The following is a 19041-nucleotide window of genomic DNA, read 5'->3' as shown; positions in this document are numbered from 1 at the left end:
ACGCGAATGGATGTAATATTTATATTTCAAATAACGTTGGCAGTTTTAGTTTTATCTTTCGAGTATTTAGATTCACACTGCTACAGCTATGATAAATCAAATTTTGTCGCGTAGTGAAACCTGATACAAAAAGTACGTAATATAGACATCCACGCGTTCAGAACCATAAAGTCGTTGTTAGGACGCGTCCACAGTTTCTTAGGTGATTAAGAAACTTTTTTGCCAATTGTAACGAAATTCCCAAGATTGATTATTTTATGTTATTCTAATATTAATCTATTGTTATTTTATATTATTCTGATATTATTTTATTGTTATTTTATATTACTTAAATATTATTTTATTATTATTTTATGTTACTTTAATATTATTCTACCATTATTTTATATTATTCTAATATTATTCTATTATTATTTTACATTATACTTTTATATAAATATAATATATATTATATAATAAATAATATTAATTAATAATATTATATAATAATTATATAAAATAATTATTTATATATATATATATATTAAATAATTTTTACACCTGCTGAAGAAACGTGAATTTCGCACGAAATACAGACACATTTGCAAAGCAAGGTAAAAAGAAAAAGAAAATTTTCACGTCAAGAAGTTGCTAAGAACTTCTTGCCTTCCTCTAGCAAAAGTTCCGTAAAATTGTAAAAGCCTAAGTCCCTAATTACTCCCTTAGAACGCAACACAATCTCGTGGTAACGTCGTCCCGTTATCGATCGTTAAAAATTAAAATTAAAATTAAAGTTAAAACTCCTTGACATACGAATTATAATAAACGAAGTTCCAAATATGGCCAAAAAAAAATAATGTTTGCTTGTCTAAACTCAACTTAAAGATATATTTATATTTAATTATAATAATAATTATAATAATAACATATATTAATAAACTTATTATTATCATATAATATAATAATAATAATTATTATATAATAATAGCATATATTAATAAACTTATTAAAATTGTTATAATAATAATAATAACATATATTAATAAACCCATTATTATCATATAATATAATAATAATAATTATTATTATATATTACAATAATAATTACTAAAACACAAACAAAATTGACAAAAACTGAAAGAACTTGAACTGAATAATTCGACAGTCCCTGGGGGGAACGCACGACGTCATTGTAAATATATGTCAAGGGATTGAAGATGAATAAAGTTCGAGCCGAAGTCAAGGCAGAGATCAACAGGAGGTGATTTTTTTGCGAAACAGGTTAATTGATGGCGATGATCGGGGCCAATCTGAGATTCGGTATCGGCGCGTCGGGCAACGTGTCGTCGAACGCGACCAAGGTGTTCCAATGTCATCCAGGTGGGGCGACTGAGGCGACTCTGATCTTCAGCCTCGGGGCCCTTGGCATGGGGGCCAACTTTCTGCTGATGGCCCTGATCCTGGCCAAACGGCAATTGCGCAGGTAATTTCTGACGATATTAACGAAAACTGGCCAAACTTTCACACACATACACACACACACATATATATATATATATATACATACATGGGGGGAAACGAGACTTAACGGAACGGAAGAAACGTTTTACAAGGGGAAAAGAGGACAAAGGTGTGCTGCTGGTTGTTTAGTCCACGTTATAAAATGGTCGTCTGCTCCTTTGTGACCAAAGTACTTGTGGATAGGAACCAACATACAGCACACTCGTACATAATGTTGAAATTTCAGTACTTTCGGTGGATTAGAAGTTTCGGAAGTTTTCTGGGGATTGAACGCGAATTTCGTCGGGTTAAATATATCAATGTTTGAGTAATATTTTCGACACGCTCGTAAATTACAAAAACATTTGTAACACGTTTAAATATTTCTGCGAATTATAAGAGTGTGTGAATATTTGAACTTTCTTTCATCTATGTAAATTATAAACATTTTAGAGATGTTTTTTTCCACATAAGAAGCAGATTCGAGAGGGGCAAGAGTTTCTCGCGTGTTTCAGATGGTCGCAAGGGCTGTTATTTCATCAAGCGATGGTGGACTGCGCTCGAGCTGCGATTTTATTGCCCCTCGGATCGAGCATCCTGAACTGTCAGCCAATGACCAAGTGTTCCCTGGTGGAGACAGCGTTTCTGCTGCTGGTGACAGTCTCGACGGTGAACATGTTGACGACGGTGCTGAACGACAGTCCGATTTTCCCGGAAACCGACGAGGAGGCAGACCTCGCCGCACCTTTGCTCATGGACTCGCCACAGGCAAGTGACCTCCTTCGTCGAGACTCTATATCTCCCTTTTCAATCTTTCCAGCCTTTTAATCCTCCACAGTTTCCTTTTTTTTCTTTTTTTTTTTTTTGTTCTCATCATCTGCCAACAATTTATTTACGAAGCATCATCACTTTGAATAACCTCTTGCCACGCACGTCGAGAATTTTTTGTCCCAAAGATTGCGGCTTTAAGTATATATTTGAGTATAAACTGAGACAAAACAAATAATAAATTTATTACTTCTTAGTAATTTCTATCCAGTCAAATACCGACGAATTCAAAGATAAAGGCGAATTACTGTGGAACGGTTTGGCCACTCGTTACGGTCCGCAATCAGTTGCCAGCGCAATTGGTTAAAATGGCACAGCATTGGAAATAATCGTTCAAATGGTACTTAATTGTATGAAATTTCGTCGATTATACATCCTTCTAACGTGCGATGTCGTTTAAATTTAAAGCAATCGTCGACAGGTTGTATTGTAGATTTGCTGGAGCAAGTATGATGCACAGGAGTTAACGATACATAGTTTCAGTCTCTGGGAAAATAATATCCTACGCCGTTTTTTAAACTTTCGCAAAAAAAGCAATAAGGAGTCTAGTTTATGTGAATTATCATATGGTGTCAACTGACTCGGGACTGCCTTCAGAAATTTCTTCTTCTGAAATTCTTTTGTACCTCTCACGTCGTTATTTCACTCTGTGCGCCTGTTCAGATATCATACTGTTCATACATCGCGTCATACAACACCGAATGTATATTATAATTGTCAACAAATTGTAAAAAGAGAAAGTCCGCGCTGTTGACCAGATTTAAATACAATGTCCCCTCGACGAAGAGACAGCCGAGTGCAAAGGTTTAACTTGCGCTGGCAATTGGTTCGCGTACCATAACGAGTGACCGGACCGTGTACAATAATTCGTCGCTTTCTTTTCCTTTTGACGAACTGGTCGATATGATATCACCGGATAGAAATTATTAAGAAGTAACAAACTTATCGTTTGTTTCGCCTGGGTTACATTTAAATATACTTAAAACTGAGAAAATGTTGCAATTTGGGACAAAAAGATGTGCCGATCTTTTTCGAAAAACTTTCTGCGATAAGAGAGAAATGAATCTCGCTCGTATGCGCGGACGTCTGTCTGAAGTGTTAATATTCTGAGATCTGGCAAACTGATAGCAACAACTCGTAATTACGTGGCGATTCATCGAACGAACGAGCGATAAGGCGAGGTTCTATCGACGATGGAAAACTGCAGAGGTTCCGGAAATTCCGAAAGTTTCGTTCGAGAAAAGGAACGATCTCGCTTTCTCACAATGGCAAAGTACGGTTCTAACAACCGAGGAAGATTTACAATAGAACGATGATCCGTGGTAATCAGACGAAGCGCCGCGCTGCGCTCGATCGATCGTTTTATTGGCCAAACGATTCTCATTTCACAATGGCGAAAAATCTGTGAATTATCCCGCTTGAATAAATGTATCGGCCGCGATACGCGTTGAACGATAAATCGACGGTTAATTTTTCTTTTTTTTTTTTCAATGAAAACGATTAAAATGTTATTAATATATTAAAATATTTATTACATTAAAATAATATTTTTTTATATTATATTATTTTAATATTTTCTTATATTATATATTACATACTTTTTTATATTGTATTATTTTAATATTTATTATATTAAAATACTTGTTATTAATAAAATATAATGTTTATTATAATAAAATATTATTATATTAAAATAATACAATACAAAAAAATATGTAAAATATAATATATATTTAAAGTAATCTAAAATATTATAATAAATATTAAAATAATATAATATAACATACTTTATATTACATTATTTTAATATTATTAATATTATTTCAATATTATTGTATTATTTCAATATAATTATTATATTAATATATTATTTTATTATTAATTATTATATATATTATTTTAATATTTATTATATTAGAATATTTACTATTAAAAATATTTAAAATATTATAATATTTATTATAATAAAATATTATTATATTAAAATAATACAATATAAAAAATATGTAACATATAATATATATTAAAGTAATATAAATATAATAATATAAATATAATAATATAAATTTTAATATTATTAATATTTCAGTGTTATTTTATATTACATTATTCGTTATAATGGAATTCGCCGCACGCGCCAAATATCGGTGTAACAATTGACGCTCATCCCTACTCTTCCTATCGGTCTGCCAATTCGCAGAATATACCACTTTCGGACGCCCACGTCTGTACACTACCACTGTATTCCGACACTACTGTAATCACTTCGTTTATCCTCGTTTCACCAAATTCCTTCACTCTGACTGAAGAGGAGGACCGATCGATTCCAAGTTTCAGATAATGAAGAAAAATAAAGAAAACGAAAAGACATTCCAACATTCCCTGCGAAATGCGTTCCGACCTCAAATCAATTTACAGAGCACAGCGGGGAATCTCCAAAGAGCTCTTTTGTTTTTTTTTTTTTTTTTCGTTCTGCAAAAATCGTGCTTCGCCTATCTTCCGTGGACGGATGACGTTATTATTTTCACGGTCGTGTGTCGTTTAACTCGATGGCAGGGGCTTTAACTTGAGGCGGAGTGCCTTTGAGACCGGGCTCGAGTTTCGGAATCGATTCGCAACGAGTACGTGTTACGGGGAGGAGACTCTCTCCTCGCGAGAGAAGTGCCACTCGAGAAATTATTTATAGATTACACACGCCACAGTGGTAGTTTCTTAAGCGCTCGACGAACAACGCTTATTAACGATTGTTAATTGGCGCGGGCGCGCGAAATTGAAAAAAAAAAAAAAAAAAAAGAAAAAAAAACTGTTCAGCCAACTGTGTTGGAATTCGTCGATCGAAGTGAGCGCGCGCCGGGGAATAATACTGCCTCCTCCCCTTCGACTCGCTTTTATTAGCCGCAGTTCACCGAACGATTCGCGTTCGCGTCGACGATTTTCACACGCCTATCCTTTTCTTTCCTTTTGTTTTTTTTTTTCTTCCTCTTTTTTCTCTCCTCCTCTTTGTGCGCAACGATCGACGAGCCGTAGAGCGGTCAAAGATTAAATCGTTTGATCAAAGATCAAAAGGCGGAAACGTGGAAATTCGTGGGAATACAAATCTCATCGAACGTCGACGAATCAGCGGAAATTGGTGTTAAAAGTTTAATCTCGAGTACAAGTTGGAGGAAATTGTTAACAGTTTGACTGACAAATCAAGGTTTGGGTTAGGTTCTCTTGCATTTCTTGCAACAAATTCACCCCGTTAAATCCCCCGAAAAATTATTTAACTACTCCTTTCAAGAAACCACTTGATTATACGCTAAAAGAATAATTAATAATTAATTTGTCTCTCTATCAAATTTTATAAAAAAAAGTCTAATTAATTTTTGTATTGAACAATTCGACTCTTGGGTCGAACAATTTTTCAATAGACGAACAATTTAAAAGTTGTTTCAGGTGTGCAAATTACATACGTGAATCACCCTATATATATATAATAAAAGTCATAATAATAATATTAAAATTTTTAATATTACATTAAATATATCATGTCAATAATAATATTAAATATATAATGTCAATAATAATATTAAAATTTTTAATATTATATTAAATATATCATGTCAATAATAATATTAAAATTTTTAATATTGTATTAAATATATCATGTCAATAATAATATTAAAATTTTTAGTATTATATTAAATATATCATGTCAATAATATTAAAATTTTTATAGTATTATATAATATTTAGTATATAGTATTATATAATTATATAGTATTATATAGTATATAGTATTATATATTGTATAGTATTTAGTATAGTATTATATAGTATATAGTATTATATTAAATATATCATTATAATATTAATAATATAAAAGAATAATAATAAAAATCAGCAAACATTGCCAAAAAAAAAAAGAGAAAACCGTAAAATATTGTTGAAATTTTGCTTAATAAAGTCAGAGATTGACGGCGGCCGTAACATCCACATACATAGTGTTAACAAAGGACCACGCGAGGTGATCGCGTCGGATCAGTTCGAGTTAATGGAGTCACGTTGGTAAAAGATCGCCTCGAATAAACGAGACACGTGGCGATTAATCCCGACACGGGAGGCATTCCGTTGCGGACAGTTTACACCGCAATCGTCCGCCGTTGAATTCGTTCTAACAATGCGTGTCACGGTTCCATTATATTCTCCTCCTCTCTCTCTCTCTCTCTCTCTCTCTCTCTCTCTCTCTCTCTCTCTTTCACACACTCTATACGAACCTATTCCTATTTGCAGTTCCGTTCGTTAGACGAGAATTGTTGGATCATGCACGATCTCGTCTCTTAGAATGCCTCCGTTTCAAACACTTTATAGTTTATTAGTATAGTTAAATCTTCACTGTACAGTATAGTATAGTAGTTAATTCTAAACTTCACTGTATAGTATAGCATAGTTAATCCTTCACTGTATAGTATAGTATAGTTAATTCTATACTTTACTGTAAAGTATAGTATAGTTAAGTCTATATCTCACTGTACAGTATAGTGTAGTTAAGTCTATACTTCACTGTATAGTATAGTATAGTATAATTATATACTTCACTGTATAGTATAGCATAGTATAATTCTATACTTCACTGTACAGTATAATTAATTCTAAACTTCACTGTATAGTATAGCATAGTTAATCCTTCACTGTATAGCGTGGTATAGTTAATTCTATATTTTACTGTAGAGTATGGTATAGTTAAGTCTATACCTCACTGTATAGTGTAGTTAAGTCTATACTTTATTGTATAGTATAGTATAGTATAATTATATACTTCTCACTGTATAGTATAATATAATTGTATACTTCACTGTAGAGTATAATTAATTCTAAACTTCACTGTATAGTATAGTATAGTTAATTATAGTGTAGAATTACTGTATAGTATAGTGTAGTTAATTCTATATTTCACTGTATAGTATAGTTAATTCCATACTCCACTGTACAGTATAGCATAGTTAATTCTCCACTATATAGTATAGTACAGTTAATTCTATACTTCACTATAGTACAGTATAGTATAGTTAGGCAAAACAAACAATAAATTTATTACTTCTTACTCATTTCTATCCAGTAGTAATATACCGATGAATTCAAAAAAAAGGGTGGCGAATTGTTCGGTCACTCGTTACGGTCCGCGAACAAGTTACTAGCGCAACGGGGTTAAAATAAAGATTAAAAATGAAAGTTACGGTCTGTTTCAGTGCGTGTTATTCGGCACGTTCATGATATGGTTCGCGAGCATCACGATCAACCTGGGGCCGACGTTTCTGAGCGGGGCGCTGGCCGCCAACACGGAGTCGGGCCACAATGCGCCCAGCTGCCCCCTGGTGCACGGCCCGTTTCGCCACTATATACTAAACGTCCTCTGGATCGCCATCAACGTGATCTGCGTCGCCCTCACCCTCGTCCATCTACGGAAGCTGCACAAAGACCTGACCAAGGCGAACGTCGAAGCGGTAACCTATCTCGTTTCGCGTTTCTTCTTCCAAAGTGAAACGCGCTCTGCTTCCACGCATGCACTCTCCCACAATCCACCCATCCCTCTCCCTCCCTGCCCGAACCCCTTCATTCTTGCTCTCGTTGAATCGCTGCTCGCCATTTTCAGGAATCATTGGCCAAAAAGTAACTGCGTTTTTCTTCGTAGACTAACCTCATTTTAAATCGTCCAGCGTGATCTGACTCTCGTTCGTTCAAGCTTGCTGCACGATCACCACGTTAACAATTTCCAAGTAGATTGTTCATTTTCTCGAAATTGAAAATAAATTGTTCATTCTTTCGAATCGGGAGGGAACACTTCGTGAGAATACGGTGAAAAAAATTACTTGCAAACGATTAATAATTTATTCTCAATCTTTGAGAAACATCGATGGCTCGTTCTTTTATTTTTCACAAATAAAAAATTACGCTGTGGAATAATTCGCTTCGATTGACAACAGGAAGTTGATTATTTATTTTTTTCTATTTTCCACGAGCTTGCGTAGAACTACCAAAGTTACTTCTTGGCCAATCTAATACACCGGAGATTCGGATCAAACTATCCCAACTCCCAGGAATCTCGATGTTTCGCGGATTCGTTTAAAGAGAGAGCTTTCACGCTGTTTCACAGCTCTTTGTGTCCGGAGGAAATGTACCGGGTGGAATGAAAGGATTATAAAGTCGCTGTTAGCACGCAGTGTTAAATGATGAAGAAACTTTTTTAAAGGAACTGTTCGGTTGCGATCTATAATTCCTTTCCTCGTAGTAATGAGTAGAGTACAATGCAAAAAAAAAAAGAAAATAATTTTTCTGACCTTGAAATTTAAAGCCCTTTGCAAATTGAAAGTATAAAATTCGTCTGCGACAGCCGAACTTTTCTTTCCACCCTGTATAAGCGAGAAGAAAGAGTTCGCAAAGGAAAAAGATATAATAATAACGCAGAATAGAAATAATTTTCCTTCGATAAACTGACAAACGAATCTGCGGTGTTGTCAATTATCCCACCAACGCATGTTACGATCATCACACGCTACGGGCATCATTTTTCGAATACAAGAGAGAAATCCAAATGGCACCAAATCTTCTTCAGAGCACCTTGCAATTTGCAAAGAGCAAATAAAATAAAATTCCGGCTTTCCGTTTTTTTTTTGATTTCGATTAACTCACGACTGAATATATATGAATATAAATTTATTATTATTATTATTATATAACTGAAATATATATTATTATTATATAATTGAAAATTCATATGATTAAATAAGGTTCTGTAATGAGAATATATTTTAGTAATAGTTAAAAATTAATAATGTTAACAATATACAAAAATTAATAATATTATTAATAATGTTATTAATAGTTTAAAGTGAGTAATAGTTAATGAATTTTTAAAAAAATAAACAAGTGAAATTTATTTCCTGCAGCTTTTGTATCAGGGTTAATTAATTCATTTTAATAACTTTAATTATCTCGAAATGATCTAAATATATATAATTTTTTTGTAAAATAAAAAAATAAATATATATTTAGAAATTAAATGTTTTTCGTATATATTTAGTTTTTTTTAAATAAATTTAATTTATATATATTCTTCTACTTTTATGCACTTCTGATATTTCGTGCTCCAAAATTATTTTTAATATTGAGCCAAAATTGTTGATGGATCGCCTCTGCGCGGAAAATCGTTAACGCAGAGCAAAGAACACATTACGAATATAGCCGTCGATATATCGTTCGAGCACCGTTTCAACCAGCTGATTTGCTTCGTTAACGCGAACGTCAAATAGATTCGATAGACAGATGACCGATTAGACTGTAATTAATACTGTTTTCAATTCGTTCCGCAAATTTGCCGATCCGCTTGCCAGTTAGCGGGAAGTTACAAACCAATATTAATATTGGCGGAGCGTTTTTGCTGAAAGCAGCAAACAGATCTAACAGGGGGTCTTGAAAGACTATAAAACGAATCCCCTTCTAACGGTACTAACGAGATTGAAACGAAGAATTTTCATCCAAGTGGGAATTTATTAAAAATTCACTAAATCTTAGAATGAATCGCCCCGGTGTCATCCAATCAGTCATTTTATCATTTCTGAATTGTTAATTGTTAATTATTAACTTTTATTTGATTTATTAGCGAAAGTAAGAGTTACTAGTAACAATTAAGTTAAGTAATTAGATTTTCCTGAATTTTTTTAATTCCCCAGTCGTAGTAGAACTCTCTCGAGCGTAATTTAAAGTAGAACTCTCTCTCTCCCCTTATAGCCGTGAAAGTGACGTTTTCTTCTTACTCTTAATTTCCGCAGCAATTCTTGCGAAGTGACTTTAATCCAAGTAAATTAGAATTTTCTTTTCTGTAGTGTATTTTAAATGCTCCAATGTATCTAGCATGCTAAGTTATAGTGCGTACAGTGACATTTTTCACAGGAATTTAGGAAGATTGAAGTATAATTTATTTTTTTAGCACGATTGAAAGTTAGAACTTGTGTTTTCGTAGGGTGCATCAAACATTGTACAGGGTGGAAAGAAGAGTTTGTCAGAATTCGTCTATCACAGACGAATTCTACACTTTCGATTTGATGGAAATACATGTAAAGAACTTGCCGTAAAATTGATCTTGATCTTGAATTTCAAAGTCAAAAAAAATTTTTTTTTTTTTTTTTCTTGCATTCTACTCATCACGAAGATAAAAATGGCAAGAAAGTTTCTTAATCATTTAACACTGCGGACGCGTGCGTTCTAGCAGCAACTTTATGGTTCTGAAAGCGTAGATGTCTATATATACGTATATAATATTTCGAATAATGTTAAAAATTAGTTTTATCATTTGATTATTTAGACTCACACTGACGCTACAACTACGATAAATCAAATGTTAGTGAAGTCTAATCTAGAATTATAAAGTCGCTATTAGCACTTTAGAACATTAAGAAATTTTCTTGCAATTTTTCAAGAGAACTATTGGGTTGCGATTTATTATTTAGACTCACATTGACGCTACAATTACCATAAATCAAATGTTAGTGAAATCTAATTTAGAATTATAAAGTCGCTATTAGCACATTAAGAATCTTTCTTAATTTCTCGATTTTTCAAGAGAACTATTAGGTTGCGACTTGTTATTTAGACTCATACTGACGTTACAACTACGATAGATCAAATGTTAGTGAAGTCTAATCTAGAATTATAAAGTCGCTGTTAGCACCTTAGCACATTAAGAAACTTTCTTGCGATTTTTCAAGAGAACTATTAGGTTGCGACTATATGGTTCCTTGAAAAAGTTTTACCTCCGTGACGAGTAGAATACAATGAAAGAAAAAAAAACTTTTTGACCTTGAAATTCAAGGTTCTTTACGTATATTTCCATCAAATCGAAAATGCAGGATTCATTTATGACAGCCACGGACAAACTTTTCTTTTCACCCTGTACTTTAATTGAGCCAAAAGCGATAAGAATTTTCTTCTCCTTTTTTTTTTTATCGATTGCAGCAAAATACTTGGGAATGATATGATTTTCTTTTCCGAATTAATTAATCCACGACTCAAGAAACCAAATATGAACATTTGCACTGCTGTTACAAACATACATATTTCAGGGATCTAAGTTGCACTGGCGTCATACTTGCTTCTATTCTAAGTATTGAAAATAATCGATTTTTGTGTCAGGTAAAGGTAGCACTACTAACGATTCTCGTGAATACAACGGGTAACCAACAAACGAACGCGGTTCCTGAAAATTCTGCCGCATCCACGAACGGTGGCACGCCCAAGGTAATAACGAACAACGAATCATTTACTATAAATCTACCTCTCTTTAGAAAAAACAATAACAATAACAATAAAAAAGACACCATAAGTATACTTTCGAGTTTCTCGAGTGAATTTGCAAACAACCTAACACGTACGATTTTCTCTCTTGTAAAAGAACATTTCATTGAATAGATTTCATTTGTCCAACGAACAGCCACATTATCCAAAGTTACAATTTGAAATGATAATTCTTGAGAGGCGCGTAACGACAGTTTCACAAATTTTCAAGAAGAAAACACGGGTACGAACCAGAACGAGAATGTAAGAAAGAATTCGGGATTACATTGAATAGAAGAAATGAGCCTCTCTCGCTGCTAAAGAAAAGAAGAACCCAATAATTGTACGTCCTCGTGCAAAGAGGAGAAGAAAATGAAAAAAAAAAAAAAAAAAAAAAAACACATAGGCTCGAGAATTTTATTCTCCTCAGGGAGATTGAAAAATCGGTGGCACCGGTGCTTCACGCACGGCCGGTTCATTTCTCCTGGTAACCTCATTTGCATTGTTCAACTCCGCCACCTCATTATCAGAGAGACAACCACCTCCTCACCTTCCCTTTTGCCCCGGGAAATACGTGTGACGGGTCACGAAATACCGAGACCCGGTCGAGAAAAAGAGAAGAAGGGCCACGTCGACCGGCATAAGCCCCCTCCCACCTCTTTCTCTATCTAGCCCCCCCCCTCTAAACCATCAATGTTATCTCGTTCGTCTCTCTGTCGATCCACTAAATGGAAAGTATTGCTTCAGAGAGGCGGAGCGGCGGAGGAGCACCGGAAAATGAGGAATTACTTGAAGAGGATGGAGAGGGAGGGCGTGCAGAGAGTGAAGATGTTTCTAGTGATCACCGCCGCGTACGGTATCTTTTGGGGACCACTGTTCTTCGTCACTCTGGTGGATCATCCTATCATCGGGAATCCAACCGGTTACGAGGTAAATTGCGAAATCGGCCGGTAAATTGCGCGGCTTTACGTGTGGCGAGGTGGGAAGGGGGAGGATGAATCCTGATTTCGAGCCGACCGGTGGTTTCTGTTACGAGTCTCGAGCCCGACTTGCGTGGAGAAACATTTGAAGGAACAACACCAACGATAACAATAACGTGATCGATTATTATTTTCCGAATTCGACATTCTTTTATCAAAAATCTACGCTTGCTGTCGATGAATTTGCTGATCTGGTTTGTAGGTTAATTCTTTCGTAACGTAATCGGTTAATTCGGACTACTTGCTCAGAATTCGACATGTTTTATCAAAAATCGACGCTCGTTGCCGATTAACTTGCTGATCTAATTTGCAGGTTAATTCTTCCTTGCTGGGAATGTTATTTCTGTTTCAGTTCATTTGATCACGAGCGAAAGGAGAAAAAAAAAAAGCAAAGAGAAAGGTTTAGAATGATAAAACGGGATAAAATAGAAAATAGAAGGAGGTAAAAGTCGAGGCCGCGTTTTGATAATTAGACGGATCCAATGTCTAACGGGCAATTTCTAAAAGAGCTGCAGCCTCGTTAATTCAACGGCCCGAATTAAGGCCGCCCTCGCGGTATCGAATTATGAAGATTGAAAATTTTTAAACTGCCCGCGATTCATTCGAACTTTCCTCGTCAAGTATTACGAGTATCTTTTTTTCGAACGAACTCTTTCTTACGCGTTATGTGAACTCCCTTCCCAATTTTGCTCGCACCTCTTCATCTCTCTTTTCACAGGCTTTCATATTTCAGTCGCCGTTAAACATCGGTACAGAGACTTTTACGAGCAACGGCGACGGCCATTCACAAACACCGGATGCATCGCTCTACACACGCAGAGTCGTTTCACATTCTGATGCACAATGCGAATTCAAAGTCTCGCCGTCCCTTCTCCTTCGTCCCGATCACAAAGACCAGCCCGTCATGCGTTCTGTCTTTTCTCTCTGTTCCTGTCGCGCGGACAAATTCAAAAGATTAACCTTTTGCGCCACGCACGTCGAGAACATTTGGTCCAAAAATTGCAATATCCTCTCGGTTTTATATTTGAGTATAAACCGAGGCAAGAGAAATAATAAATTTATTACTTCTTGGTAATTTCTATCCAGTCAAATACCGACGAATTCAAAAGATGAAGGCGAATTACTGTGGAAACGGTTTGGTCACTCGTTACGGTCCGCAATCAGTTGCCAGCGCAATTGATTAAAATGACACAGCATTGGAAATAATCGTTCAAATGGTACTTAATTGTATGAAATTTCGTCGATTATACATCCTTCTAACGTGCGATGTNTCTGTGCGCCTGTTCAGATATCATACTGTTCATACATCGCGTCATACAACACCGAATGTATATTATAATTGTCAACAAATTATAAAAAGAGAAAGTCCGCGCTGTTGGCCAGATTTAAATACAATGTCCACTCGACGAAGAGACAGCCGAGTGCAAAGGTTTAACTTGCGCTGGCAATTGGTTCGCGGACCATAACGAGTGACCGGACCGTGTACAATAATTCGTCGCTTTCTTTTCCTTTTGACGAACTCGTCGATATGATATCACCGGATAGAAATTATTAAGAAGTAACAAACTTATCGTTTGTTTCGCCTGGGTTACAAATTTAAATATATTTAAAATTGAGAAAATGTTGCAATTTGGGAGAAAAAATTCTCGACGTGCCTTTTCGGAAGAATACTCGATACGCACTTAACTCCTTTTTTTTCTTATCGGCGATCGTCGATAGTTGAGAGAGCGAAAACTAACCTGAGTTGAATATGCATATTCCGTCGAATATCTTGGAAATCACTGAAGATACAGTTTTAAGTTAACGAGGCTCGTATTTCGTGTTTCTTTTTATGAGTGCGTAGCAAACAACGTATTTAAAAAACCGTATGTTTTTATCATATTTTCGTGGCTCCTCCAAACATTTTCTCCAACAAACACTTGTTCACAAAATCTACATACTCGCATGATTACAAATAAATTGGAATCTTGAGACTTTTGACGTTCGTTATCTTCCGATCGAATCGATTTTCTATTTTATCCTGAACAAACGACGAACGAAATAGAGAGAGAGAGAGAGAGAGAGAGAGAGAGAGAGAGAGAGAGAGAGAGAGAGTGTGTGTGACTTCTAGTTAAAAATTAAAAAAAAGAATGAAAAAAGTGAAAAAAATTCCAGGTGACTCTACATATCGCGTACATTCACGCATTCGTGAACCCGGTGCTGTTCCTCAGCCTGCACCGCGGTCTCCGCCAAGGCCTTTCGGAGTTCTTCTGCGGCTGCTGCGAGGTGATCGCCAGCTGGATTCTGGGTCCAAGCATCCCCGTGGAGAGCGTGCAGCCGCCGCGATACCAGGAGCCGATCGAGGCGGTGCCATCGCCGCCGGAGCCGCCGCTGATTCAACCGAACGCGTGCCCGGATCTCACCGACGTGGCACTCCTCAAGCCACCGTTGCCACCAACCGGCAAGCATTTACTGGTATTTAGGAAGACATACACGTTTCCTTCGTCGGCTTTCCTCTCTTTCCCTCTTCGCGTTTGCCTGTCGTGGAACAGCTTGCTTCGTCGCTTCGTCAGCTACTCGCTCTGCTTGCTTGCTTGCTTGCTTGTGTTCTTTTGTTCTTCTGTTCTTCTGTTCTTCTTCTAGTTGAAACTCGATGTTGTCGGCTTTTCCCGATTGAAAAATGACAGAACAAACGACCGAACGTCGGAACGTTTTAATTCACAAGCTACTGGTGGCCTGTGGCAAAAACGTTGTCGCGATTCCGACACCTTCGATCGCTCAGGGATATCACCCAGAACCAGTGATCTGTCACTCGCTGTCAAAATTGAACCTCGCCTCTGTGAACTTTTTAAAACCGCTCTTGTCGCGTTCCTTACCGGAGACACGACACTGTCGACGTATTTATATTTTCTTTTCTTTTTTTTTTTTTGCGAATTCTCCTGCACGTTGCGCGAACTTTTCTCCGATGAAAATGAATTTGCGGCAAACGTGCATCAACGACGTTTCCCTGTTTCGAAAACTGAACTCTTTATACTTCTTCCAAAATCAAAAAAATTGAATTTTTTGATCCCTGATGAGATCGATAGTCTGTTCAAACCAGAGATCACGAAACCAAAAACTATCAAATACAGAGAATTTTTCAGTCGATTTTTTTTTTAACGGAACTCCGGACAAACCAAAAACTACCAGACACAGAGAATTTTTTTTTAACGACTCGAAAATTTCTTCAAACGAAACTCTAAAACCAAAAGGCTGCTAAAGATAGAGAATTTTTTTTCAACGATTCGAAAACTCTCTCCTAAATAATAATTTCAAAACCAAAAATACGTACTCCAGATATTTTTTCACAAACGGTGAGCGTCGATTCACAGCGTGTTTCAGAAGCTAAAAATTTTTAAAAACCACGTAGCTAAGTAAAAAAAAAAAAAAAAACTGACAATACGTTTTTAACTAAGGAGAGCAGCATTGGAGAATGGCTTCTTGGCGTTTGGCTTTAGAAACGAGCCTGTGGCTTTGCTGGCTTTGGTACGTTTGACAGCATTGTTCTCATACAAGTAGAAAGAACTGGCGAGGGGTAGAACTATTTCGCGATGAAAATTATTATATATTAGCAATTATACCATAGTGGCATAAATATAGGATCGCACAAAAATAATATAAACGACAGCACATTTTACTTAATTTAATCACGATGTAGTTTCATCTGCAAAGACTGCACTCTGCATAATTATTATCTTCGATGGCATTAGAAACGTAAACAATAGCTGCCAAAAAAAAAAAATTATATTAATATTAGTTAGACGCATACAAATTTCTTTCTCCTTTGGAATAAAAAGATTCAATGAGCCTGCAATTTCGTTTCAAATTTAATTCTAACTAAATAGTTAAATAGTTTATCTAACTAAATAGTTAAATAGTTGTCTGACTAATAAAAAGTTGTCTGACTAATAAATAGTTAAATAGTTGTCTGACTAATAAAAAGTTGTCTGACTAATAAATAGTTAAATAGTTGTCTATCTAACTAAATAGTTAAATAGTTGATCAACAGTTATCTCAAAGTAGTCTCGATGCACTTTGTCAAACTGGCTTCGTTCGAATTTTATAGGAATTTATAGGAACGATCAAGCTCTAAATAAGGCAAAAAATTCGTAAACTTCTCATCAGTCGTTCACATTCTGTATCTATAGCAATAGAAATAGTATCAGGGGATTCTACTCTGTGCATGGATTCTGAGAGCAAGTGTTGTGCGGCACGAGAACGAGCATGAAATGCAAAACTGATGACTCTATGATGTCCGTCATTAATAAAGGTGTCCCTCTCTACACTTTCTGTTTAAGATTAACTAATCGTAATTAATCGCGGAATTAAACCGTACAGGACGACGCCATGCTCGTATCGCCGGATCCGTGGACTCTGGTTTCGAGATCGAAAAGCACGTCGAGCGTATACGAGGAGGATGATATTAGTAGAAGATCGAGCATTTTGTTACCCCCGCCCCCGAAGTTAACCGACTCGAAAGTGAACGTCAGCCCGACCAGCAGCGATCTAGCTAGCGAATGAACTTTCTTATTGTTTCAATTCGTCTCTCAACAATCTCTTGCGCTGGACTGACGTGCCACGCACGTCGAGAACTTTTTGTCCCAAAATTGCAACATTATCTCAGTTTTAAGTATATTTAAGTATAAACCAGGTAAAACAAATGATAAATTTATTAATTCTTAATAATTTCTGTCCAGTGATTATCATACCGACGAGTTTAAAAAGAATGCGACAAATTATTGTATTAACGACGAGTTTAGTCACTCGTTATGGTCCGCAATCAGTTGCCAGCGCAAGTAGTCAACCTCTTGCGCTAGAATAACGTGCTACGCACGTTGAGAATTTTTGTCCCAAAATTGCAACATTATCTCAGTTTTAATTATATTTAAGTATAACCCACGGGAAAACAAATGACAAATTTATTACTTTTCAGTAATTTCTATCCAGTGATTATCATACCGATGAGTTTTAAAAAGAAATGGGCGAATTATTGTGTACGGTTGGGTCACTCGTTACGGTCCGCAGTTGCCAGTGGTTAACCTCTTGCGCTGGAATGACGTGCCACGCACGTCGAGAACTTTTTGTCCCAAAATTGCAACATTATCTCAGTTTTAATTATATTTAAGTATAACCCACGGGAAAACAAATGATAAATTTATTACTTTTCAGTAATTTCTATCCAGTGATTATCATACCGACGAGTTTAAAAAGAAAGCGACAAATTATTGTATAACGACGAGAGTGGTCACTCGTTATGGTCCGCAATCAGTTGCCAGCGCAAGTGGTTAACCTGTCGAGGACCGAGGAAATGACGATTCACCTGTAATTAGACTGCTCATGTTTGCGCAAATTTCTTGAAAATTTGAACGTTTCGGATATTTGGGGAACATGGTAAAATTGTAGAATGATTAAAGTTGAGAAGAATGTTTAACGAATCTTTGGAAATTTTTCTTTCGTAGCTACGCAATATTAGAAAATGAAATTTTACAAGAGAACTGATCGTAAAGAAATACGATGGAATGCGTTGTATTTAAAAATAATACAGATGAATGCATTGATGTTTTTAATGGGTTAACCCTGTAGCTATTGTAGAAACTGTAATTCATGAAAGAAGAAAATAATGAAATTTTTCTTGGGGATTTATTTAAAAAGGAAAGACTTAAAAACTTTTTTAACGAATCTCGTTTAAAATTCACTTCCCATCAGTTAGATAAGATCCATTTTGGGAATCACGAGAAGAAATATTCACAAAATACTTGATAAATTTTTGTTTTGATCGTATTACGTGAAATTCTTTTAATAATTTAACTGTGTGATATCAACTTTAATCAATGTCTCTTTAATTGAATTTAATCCATTGCATGCCATATCTGTGCACGTATATGCGTATGACATCAGTATTTTCTGCATGATTAATTGTCATAAAATGAGTGTCACCTCCCTTTAGATATATAATTTCTAATTTCTAATTTCCTTACCGAGGTTAATGATCAAACGTTAAAGAAAGAGAACGAGAAATTTTGCGTATCCTTCTCACTACATTTGACATGTTTTTAACCGTACGTACGATATTTGTATAATTAGTAGAAAATGAAGAAACGATGTAAAGTAGGTATTAAATGTTAGCTAAATTTAAACGTGTCCCCAATAAGATCATTTTTATTTCTACCAATTTTCAAAATGGTGTGTTATTGGTTGATTTTGTAAAAATTGTGTGAAAAGGCAAAAGCAATTTACTGTGCGAATCTATATAAGAAAATACAATGAATGTTGAACACGTCCTTCGAAAAGAAATTTCTAAAAATACTGAATAGTATGCTTAATGTTAAAAGTATTAAGAAAAAAGAAAAAAAAAAAAAAAAAATGAGAGGATCTCTATTTTCTAGCGACTTCAAAAGACTTCAAACCGTCTCAAGAGCGACCAAGG

General features: G+C 35.4%; 1 protein-coding gene across 1 annotated transcript; it reads left to right on the top strand.

The window, feature by feature from the left end:
- The first annotated feature begins 1174 nt into the window (after positions 1-1174).
- Positions 1175-17257, top strand: LOC122533298. The gene is made up of 7 exons (XM_043662889.1): positions 1175-1462; positions 1995-2247; positions 7536-7790; positions 11476-11580; positions 12364-12546; positions 14751-15050; positions 16953-17257. The coding sequence occupies exons 1-7, from the start codon at positions 1269-1271 to the stop codon at positions 17133-17135; spliced, it is 1473 nt and encodes a 490-aa protein (XP_043518824.1). The 5' UTR covers positions 1175-1268; the 3' UTR covers positions 17136-17257.
- Positions 17258-19041: the final 1784 nt, after the last annotated feature.

This window comes from Frieseomelitta varia, unplaced genomic scaffold (assembly GCF_011392965.1).
Source record: "Frieseomelitta varia isolate USP_RPSP 00005682 unplaced genomic scaffold, Fvar_1.2 scaffold_517, whole genome shotgun sequence".
Classification (NCBI taxonomy): domain Eukaryota; kingdom Metazoa; phylum Arthropoda; class Insecta; order Hymenoptera; family Apidae; genus Frieseomelitta; species Frieseomelitta varia.
The sequence above is the reverse complement of the archived record's forward strand: the minus strand, read 5'-3'. Positions and strand labels throughout refer to the sequence as shown.

Bases quoted from the DNA above. Each gene is read 5' to 3' on its own strand.
- LOC122533298 (XM_043662889.1), top strand. From the start codon at position 1,269: ATGGCGATGATCGGGGCCAATCTGAGATTCGGTATCGGCGCGTCGGGC. The intron at 7,791-11,475 runs GTAACCTATCTC...TTTTTGTGTCAG, and splicing joins CCAAGGCGAACGTCGAAGCG to GTAAAGGTAGCACTACTAAC. The intron at 12,547-14,750 runs GTAAATTGCGAA...AAAAAATTCCAG, and splicing joins GGAATCCAACCGGTTACGAG to GTGACTCTACATATCGCGTA.